Source organism: Hordeum vulgare, chromosome 2H, assembly GCF_904849725.1.
Source record: "Hordeum vulgare subsp. vulgare chromosome 2H, MorexV3_pseudomolecules_assembly, whole genome shotgun sequence".
Lineage (NCBI taxonomy): Eukaryota > Viridiplantae > Streptophyta > Magnoliopsida > Poales > Poaceae > Hordeum > Hordeum vulgare.
The window spans coordinates 503,979,671-503,989,405 of record NC_058519.1 but is presented as its reverse complement, the minus strand read 5'-3'; the positions used below and the strand labels follow the sequence as shown (position 1 = coordinate 503,989,405).

General features: G+C 39.6%; 1 protein-coding gene across 1 annotated transcript; it reads right to left on the bottom strand.

Annotated features, from left to right (window-relative positions):
- Nucleotides 1–653: 653 nt before the first annotated feature.
- Nucleotides 654–6,740, bottom strand: LOC123426870. Its single transcript, XM_045110769.1, has 5 exons — nucleotides 6,313–6,740; nucleotides 3,911–4,042; nucleotides 3,753–3,820; nucleotides 3,458–3,648; nucleotides 654–979 (listed from the first exon to the last, which is right to left on the bottom strand). The coding sequence occupies exons 1-5, from the start codon at nucleotides 6,498–6,500 to the stop codon at nucleotides 908–910; spliced, it is 651 nt and encodes a 216-aa protein (XP_044966704.1). The 5' UTR covers nucleotides 6,501–6,740; the 3' UTR covers nucleotides 654–907.
- Nucleotides 6,741–9,735: the final 2,995 nt, after the last annotated feature.

Below are 9,735 nucleotides of genomic sequence, written 5' to 3'. Positions count from 1 at the left end.
TATCGACATGGCTTGATACTCATCATTGGAAGGGTTTAAGGGCGTGTTAGTGAAAACTTTTCGTACTGCGCTTTTATTATGAGGAACTATGATTTTCTAAAATTTATCAAAACAGAATTTTGCATCCACATAAAAAAATACTTCAAATTAAATTGTATTATATCAATCATCACAAGTATGTATATGACTTTGGAGAATGACACACCGCATACAAACATGATGTGTACTTGTTGTTTTGAAAGCACTAACCACTATCTATAAATATAATGTAACTTGTCTTGTACAACTTCAAACCGGCTATGTGAATACTATACTCATGAGTCATGTCAACTACAAGTTCTTCTGCTCATGAATTGAACCAGATGAACAAGGTAAAGGTACAACATACTAAGCCATGTGATGATCCAGCAATTGTATTCACTACCGCAAGCCTCCACACTCCAGAAACTTGTTGAAGGAATTGTAAAAAATGAGGCTTAGAGAAGTGTATAATTCAAGGGACGAAAGAGACTGTTAGGATTTAGACAAAAAAGAGTGTTAGGATTCATATCTCCCCCTGAAAGCTTCCCTCTCTAAAAGAAGGCCTTGTGAACTTCTACTTGTATATGTATGGTAGATGTACACACTCAATCTCATGGTGAGACAACACAAAATAAATCTCTATTTGTACATATATAACTACTTTTCATGCATGTTTCAGTATAGCCATAGTAGAAACTATGCTTGTGTCTCCCGTATTTTCTAACATAGAAGGTGGATACAAGTAAACAATGGGCTCAAAACCGGGGCGTGCAAGCCTACATGCAACAATCTGGCTTATCATCTGGTGCGTAGATGATCATATATTTATTTGTTAACTTCTACTATTAGTAACTGTTACTTTTATTTGCTACCACGTTCATCTGTGCTATCGTTTCTTCATGCCCTTCCCCATCAAAGTATCCACTGCAGCATCCACCTCCTTTTCTATCTCTTCAACCTGGTTTGAACCAAGCAAAACATTAGAATATATTCATTTATATATATGAGCAAACATCTTAGCACACTAAGCACCTCACGCTTTAGAGTAAATTTTAAGTTTTACTTTTTACATTGACCTTCTTTTTATAGTAATTACCTCATGTAATGATTTTTCATTTGAATTGTCTTACTTAACAAGTAGTTTGCCACTCTATACCCCCATTTAGCAAAAGTTTTACCATTTTTCACTCCACTAAAGTTGTTTAACCGAATTTGGCAAGGAACTACACTAGGTAGTGATTTGCACCACCGCACCATGAGTCAGTTAAACAACAATTTATACAGTACAACCAACGACTCCCGAAATTTTGCGAGTGAATACATCGACAACAACAAACAGGTAAGGTTGGTCATAGTGGAAGTAACATATATAGATAGTAATGCTAGTCATAGTGGAGAGTATCTTAGACTAGTAACATGCATATGTTACTAGTCTATGTTATTGCTTTCATAGTGGGTAGTGTCATAGATGTGGTAACATAGATGAGTATATTTGTTGCTTTATAGAGTCATTTTTCATTGGAAAGCGCTATGTGATGGTAACATAATAGGTTACTCTATTTGCCTCTCTTCTCATTAACTACCTGCCACATCATCATTTTTTTTCTTAGTTGACAACTATACTACTTATGTTACTCCCATGATGATCAGCCTAATATATATGCCACATAAGAAAAAAGGATGATGTGATAAGTAGTTAATGAAGAAATAAACAAATAGAGTAAGATATTATATTACCATCACATATCATTTTTAATGCAAAATCGCTCTATAAAGTAATAAATGAGGACATCTATGTTATCACCCATATGACACTATCCACTATGAAGGTAGTAACATAGACTAGTAACATGCATATGTTACTAGTCTAAGTTACTCCCCACTATGACCAGCCTAAGGGTTGCATCGGTACCACAACATCATGAGCTAGGTACTCCTCGGATTAAGATGCAAGGACAGAGCTTCCCCAACTTAATTAGTGCACCCTTTCATTGGGTCGCTGGCATACAGGTCCACATGTCAGCCACCCAATTGCAAGGTGCCAGAGGATTGAGTGTGGACTTTTGTACCCATATCGGTGTATTCTCTATGCAAATCATTTAGTGTGCATCAAGATTCGTCCTATTTTTATATAGAAATCGATCTTTTTGTTTCTTGCAAACAAGAGAACAAGTGATCTTGAAACGTTGCAGATCAACTATACACTAGTGTCACTCATTGTATAAACTGACTCCAGATTACTTGATGAAACCAAAATTTGTTTAAATTTAAAATTTTGAATGAACTCTATCATTTAAAAAAATCTATGTTGTGCCAAAAAAAATTAAAACTTTTCTACACATGGTAGCACTTGTGTGCTGTTGATGTGCAAAGTTTCGAGTTCAAATATTCTTTTATTTGGGAGAAAGAATATTTTTGAAACTAACTTTGATGCAAGAATGGACGGGGAAGATATAGGATACACTAGTATGAGGGTAGAACAAGAACCTTCCCTCGAGGATTTCAATAGTTGGATTAAGGGTATATTTAGTTCATGTGGTTCAGAAAATGTAAGAATAAAATTGAAAACACAATAATAAGATAGAAATATATGCAAAACAGAAGATTTGAAAAGACATGACTGAATTACATGAAGGCGGAAGAAAATGAAAATCCCTATAAATACATTCAAATCAAAACCAAGCCACATGAAAATATATAATTAGTATTTTCTCATGGCACCAACGACCCGTCTCATTTTTTTTATTTTTTTTTAAAAAGGGGATAACACCTTCCTCTACATCATTGAGGATCTTTTTGGTTCATAAGAAAAATGGAGGAAAATCATGGTAACATGCAATTTTCATTCCATGGTGCACAATATTTAAAAAAATAAGCAAAGGAAAAGCAAATGGAATTTTCCTTTGATCTCGAATTTAATAAAAAACAAAGGAAATTTTGCAATGCACTTTTGCCACTTTTTGAAATTCCTATAAGCAAAGTACGAGACCATGTTTTTTAGCGGCATTATATCCTTTGAATTATACACTTTTCAAGTGGTTGAACTACAATTTTTGTGTGTTTATTAGGATTCTCGTATTCCTGTGAACCAAACACGCATGTTTATAAAATTCTTGCATTTTCGGTCCTATGTTTTGCATATATATTTTTCTTATCATATTTCCTTATATATTATATTCTTACGTTTTAAGAAAGTCGTGAACCGAAGAGACCCTGAATCAAAGATATAGGAAAAATATATTTGTTTACCATTCGGCTCAATCCTTGAACCAAACAAATAAGTAGTGCCGTAGTGGCGTCAAATAAAAATTTCCTGTACCTTTTGTTTCACTTTTTCTAGAAACCAAAGATGCACCTAATAACGCAACTAAAGAAAAGATGCACTTAATGAAAAGACAAACAGGGAAGTAAACCGTTCATAGGCAGTTAACAGAACCTTGTGGATTAGGGCCTCGGCTTCCTCTGCATCTTTCTCTATCTCTTCTGCGATGGCTTTGATCCTGAAGGCTGCCTTCTTAAGGTTTTCATTACCGGGAAATGCTATGACTTCGTCTGCGAGTTTGTCAACCACATCCGCCGCTTTCTCGATAGTCTCAATTGCTATCTCTGCCGTCTTCTCCACATTCTCTATTGTATGTTAATTACGCGCAAAGAGAAAAGCCCAAGTAAGAATGCACACTAAGGTCCAAATAATACAAGCGTCAAGTGGTAATATATTGATTTTGATTTACCTTCCATTGCTCTCATCTGTCCATAAAAAGATACTGCTCCAAAGACGCCACCAACGACCACCGTGACCCTGAGAAGCCCATATAGCTTGTGCATGTGAGAAGGAATTTGATCAAGCATATTCCGGGGGAAAGAAATGCTCGTAACTTCATGTACTCACAATGAAGATTTGTTGGATGCTGAGGATTTTCCTGGTAATTCCCCAGGGTCCGAACTAATTGCAGCCGCCTTGTTGGGTAATGGGGATTTTTCTTCTCGCAATTCTCCAGAATCTGAACCAACTGCAGCAATTCTGAACAAAACAGGTGAAAGTTTATGGAATGACCTTGTGCAGTAGGGTCGAAAGTTTGTGTATACTTTTCATATTTGCTAGTGTAGGTATTTTTTTTTGTTTTCAGACAATTATAATACAAGCTAATAAGATTCTTGTTCGCCAACAAACGACTTTTCTATCTATCTTTGTAGTTATCTATTTATTTTTTCACCTTTAACTCATGAATATCTTTGTAGTTATCTATTTATTTTTCACCTTTAATTCATGAATATTTATTAAGAGTAGTGACCATTTAGGGGGGCGGGACAATAAACAATTTTTAAAATTCATGAATATTTTTCGGACTCGTGAAATTATTTAAAGTTCATGAATATTTTTAAAGTTTAAAACTTTAAAAAACAATTACTAACCTTATTAAATATCACAAAAATTATTTGGAAACCATGTATATTTCTAAAATTCATGATTTTAAAAAATGAGCTTTTTCAGTTCGTATTACTTTAAAATCTATTTTTCCAAAATAGATGAACTTATTTTGATTTAATGAACTTCAAATAAAAAATAGTATAGCCTACTTTTCATAAGCTAGTAGTAGAGTGAGCAAAAAAAAAAAAAACTAAGCAAACGAGCGGAGTGGGGAGCTGAGGTGAACAAGCGAGAACTTCATTTCCGCCGTGTGAGCGTTGTAGCAGTGATTTCACGGTTCCAATGGGGAATAAAAGCTCCTAATGGACTCACATAACCAAGAGTTGACACTGAGACCGAAATATGCAAGGACATCGCAATCACACACCGAACAAGTCGACTCTCCTCTCAGAATAAATATCATTTCAAACAACAACCCAATACGGCAGTGGCGGTGCTAGAACTATAATATTGTGTAGTCAATTTAAAGTTATGTAGTTAAATATCTAAATTTATATTAATTTTCGACAAAATTTGTACATGTATGTGTTAAATTTACCAAAAAACTGAGTAGTCAATTGACCATCCAGCTAATACGTGGCTTCGCTACTGTAACACACGGTAAACAAATAAAAAAGTACCACTAGAACATAATTAAAAAGTAAACTAACATAGATAAAATCAAAAGGAAACAACCAACAACAATAACCTACCGCAAAAAAGTTTTAATCTCACAAGTGAAAAACGATGCGGTGAAACGGGCATTAGCCTCTAGTCACATGCATCTTTCACGGTAATTAATCCTGTCTTTCTAGAAGCTCATACATATTTTACTTACTCTTTTCATCATCGCGTGGCTTGGGTTTCACTCAAATAGGGCGAACGACATTTTCTCCTATTGTCACATAGTCTTTTTTTTGCGGGCTATATTGTCACATAGTCTGATGTGGATGTATCTTAATAAATACGCAAGATCTAAAATCTCACTCAACCATATCAAACTTGATTATATGTTACAGGTTACTCCCTCTGTTCTTAAATATAAGATTTTTTAAAAATTACACTATAAATTACATACGCGTGTATACAAAACATATTTTAAAGTGTAGATTCACTCATTTTGCTTTGTATGTAGTCTCTAGTGGATTCTCCAAAAAAACTTACATTTAAAAATGGAGGGAGTAGATGTGATGCATGGCCAAAAAGTTATAAATTCTCGGAAAAAAATATTTATAAATTTAGATGAATATGAAAGGAGAACAATATATCATAAGTATGCCCACAAAAGTTAACATTACCTTAGCTCACTGCAACTATTACCAGGTTGGCATTACGAGAACTGTGGTTATATCCCATTCACCTAGTTCAGTTTTGCCTATTTCGTGATTGCTTGACTCATCTTAAATATAAGATCTTTTAGAGATTTTAAAATACATATTATATACGGGAAAAAGTGGGTAAAGTTATACTTAAAAATGTGCCTACATATGTATATAGTTTACATTAAAATCTCTAAAAATATATATTTGAAAACGAGGGAGTATCATGTTAACAACAGATATAAAGTAAGCACGCACACACAAATAACATCACCCCCCCCCCCCCATCTCTAAAAAAAATGACCACGATATGTGAGACTACCTCTTAAATAAACATGAGACATAAGAACCTCATTTAACATTTAACCCTATATGATTTTGGTGCGCATAAAACATTTCTTTTTTAATTTACTGGACTTTTTATCTTAGAACACTAAAAGGTCAAATTTTAGATTTTTATTTTAATAAGTGAAACGAGAACAACATGTTTACAAAAGAGAAGGTACGAATGACAAATGCTAAGCTGATGCAAGCAGCTTAAAGGGAGAAAACATAAGAACATACCGTGTCGTTCCTCTTATCCGCATCGGCGGAACGGTACAGCTGGTGCCCCAAGACTTCATGGCTAAGCCGATTCGGATTTGCCGACGATGAGCTGATACAGAAATACATGTGTCCCGTTGTTGCCGAGAAACCACTGGGATGCATGGCGCCAACATTTTGGATGTAACACATGACATGAGGATCGCCATGATATTTACAAGGAGTCAGCTAACTTCTTCAACGTTGAAGCTATACCTTCATCAACGTTGTTTGTGGCCTTCAACGTTGTTTGTGGCAAACTTCTCGCTTCTCTTTCTTCTGCAGGGTTCTGCTCAACTTATATCTCATCAGTCTGCGCCAACCGTATAAGACGACAATGCAGCGAGAAACACGGGGCCATGTACGTACACATGCACGACAGAGATAAGGGTTCCACACACTTTGTGGCCATGCATACAGCTTGCATTTTTCAGCTCCTTTTCTTTGCTTATATATGGAAGTACCCGTGGCTACTCGCGTGTAACACGACGGTATGCCGCCAAAGGGGCGTTCTCACAACATCAATAATTCTGTTATGTCGCAGAAAGAAAATAAAACGTTAATTGTGTGTACTGGAATTGGTCCTAACAACGACAGCACTCTCATCTCCGTCTATCTCCATAGAAACCACGAGCTTCTCGACGCCCACCTTCTCCGTCTTCGACGCTATGCAGTGGCACAGCCAGGGGAGTCGGCAAGGGCCTGCCCGAGCAATGCTATTCTTACAGGTAGTCTATTTTAACTAAATTCACAGAAGCAGTTACAAATCAGATACAGTGGCACGTAAAGATTTTTTACACGCTTAGAACATCTTCGGCCAACGGCGAAGCTATGTAGTGTCCTGGGGGGCTGTAACCCTTCCAACATTGAACCAATTTGTGAAGAAAAAAAAAATATGAAGGCTTAGATGAATTTTTTTTTAGCTTTTGGTCTCCCCAAACCCTTATATTTTACGTTTCGTTTCCCATCCATTTTTGTCTAGCTCCGCCACCTTCAGCCACGATTTACAAGTTCGGGTCCTCAAACGCCCGCGGACCGCTCGGTCAGTGACCGAATGTATTTCCTATTTATCCATCCGTTTAGCCACACTTTTTATGTTCTTCCTCATATGTCCAGTCACTTGCACGTGATTGGTGGAGAGAAAGAGAGAAGAAGGAAAGAATGAATAAAAAAAGAAAAAGATGGTCCGGGATGGAGTCGCGTCCTATGTGGCGGACTGACCGGGCGCGCCCGGACGCGTCCGCGAGCCCTCATATCCTCTCCATATTTGAGATGGATATGAGGGTTCGCGAACCTCGTGGACATATAGGGACAATATGAGGGGTCTGGTTAGGTCACTCTTTTCCTTCTCTCTTCTGTCCGGTCACTCACCGGGCACGTCCGCGGACGTATGAAGGGTCATTTGAGGGATCCGGCTGTAGATGCTCTTTTGTAATAAGAATAACATTTACATTTGGGCAGAGCTAAGGCGCCGACCCACCGCCACTATCTCCCAATTGGTCAACCTTTCCACCATTGGATTAAAGCGTTGATATCCATTGGATGAAATCTCATAAATCACACCAAGTCGTCTTCTCCCGAAGCTCAGGTCTCCCATCAGATGCACACTATGATGTCGGAAAAAAGGATCGCCGGCTGGGAGCACTCCGCGCATTGCCCTTTGCATCTTTGCATGCCGCTGCTAGCATGCCCCACCACTCCCAACTCCGTCGGGACATGGTTGCAACATCCATACCGACGTCGACGCCCTTGCAACTCGGCCCGTCGTGGTTGCAACACTCATCCCTCATGTGACATGTGTCGACGGCCTTGCATCCCCGCCCATTGTCACTTGAACCCTGTCGGTTCACAGTTGTAGCACACATCCCTCACAAATAGACGACCTCACAGCTCTGGCAGTCACGGTTGCACCTCCCCTTGTCATGGTTGCGGCATAGCCATTGTTGTTTGTTGCTCGCGTTGTTGCCGCTTGCAGCTCCTATCACTAATGGCCATAGGTGCCACTAGCTACTCGCGACATTCGCGTTGCTCTTCGGCTTGTAGCATCGCATAGCACTGCACACCGCATCGCTGGTGGGACATGTGGCTGTTAGTGACAGGAGCTGCAACGGAGACATCGTGAGAGACAAACAACAATGATCGTGTGCAACCATGACAAGGGGAGGTGCAATCGTGAAATTCCAATGTGTAGGTACCATCTTTGCCTTTCGCTCAGGTCGCACACACTGCACGTCGCTCTTTGGCTTGTAGCATTGTGTTGTGCCGCACACCGCATCTCACAGGTAGAGTCGCAATATCATGAGACGCCGATCGTAGCATCGGTTTTTGCGCCACCACCATTGATCTTCTCTCGCAATATTGATGACCCTCACACTTGTATAAGCCCTCACACTTGTATAAGCCCCCCCCCCCCGACGCACGTAGTAGCAGCGTTCCTGTATGGCATACCCACAATGAGCGACACTAATGTCTGCAGCATCGGTGATCCCACCACCTATAATATCCGATGCCTCGAGGCATGCAGTGCTAGGTGAGCGGCGATCGTATTGTGGAGGAAGGAGATGACAGGAAGGAGAGTTGGTTGTGGGTCGTTGCGGGATGAAGACAATGACTCGTATTAGTCCATTTTGTGAAAGTTAGCAAAATTAACAGAAGCATTACAAACACACTAGTATGTAAAGATTATTCACATGCTTGTGTAATAATAATAACATTTTTGTTTGGGGGGAGCTAAGGCGTCGGCCCATCACCACTAGCTCCCGATCAGTCATCCTTTCCACCATCGGATTAAAGCGTTGATAGTTGTTGGATGAAATCTCATAAATTACACTGAGTTGTTTCCTCCCGAAGCCCAGTTGTCCCCTCGGACGCACACTATGATGTCAAAAAAAGGATCATCGGCTGGGAGCACCCCACATAGAGCCTCTTGCAACTTTGCATGTCGCTCCTAGCATCCATCCCGACGTCGACACCCTCATAGCTCAGCCCCTTGTGGTTGCATGTTGGGCTGTCACGGTTGCAACACTCATCCCCCATGTGCCATGTGTGGACGGCCTTGAAGCCCCGCCCATTGCCACTTGCAACTGTGTCAGGTCATGGTTGTAGCACACATCCCTCACAAGTAGACTACCTCACAACTTCAGTCGTCACTGTTGCGCACTTCCCCTTGTCATGGTTGTAGCATGGCCATTGTTCTTTGTCGCTCACGTTGTCGCTGGTTACAGCTCCTGTCACTAACGTCCACAGGTCCCACCGGCGACGGTCGCAACATTTCAATGTGTCGGTTGTAGCTTCGCCTTCCGCTTGGGTCACATACACTGCACGTATGTCAATCTTCGGCTCGTAGCATTGCGGAGCGCTGCACACCGCATTTCAATCTATTCCATTTTCATTTCTTGCCATATA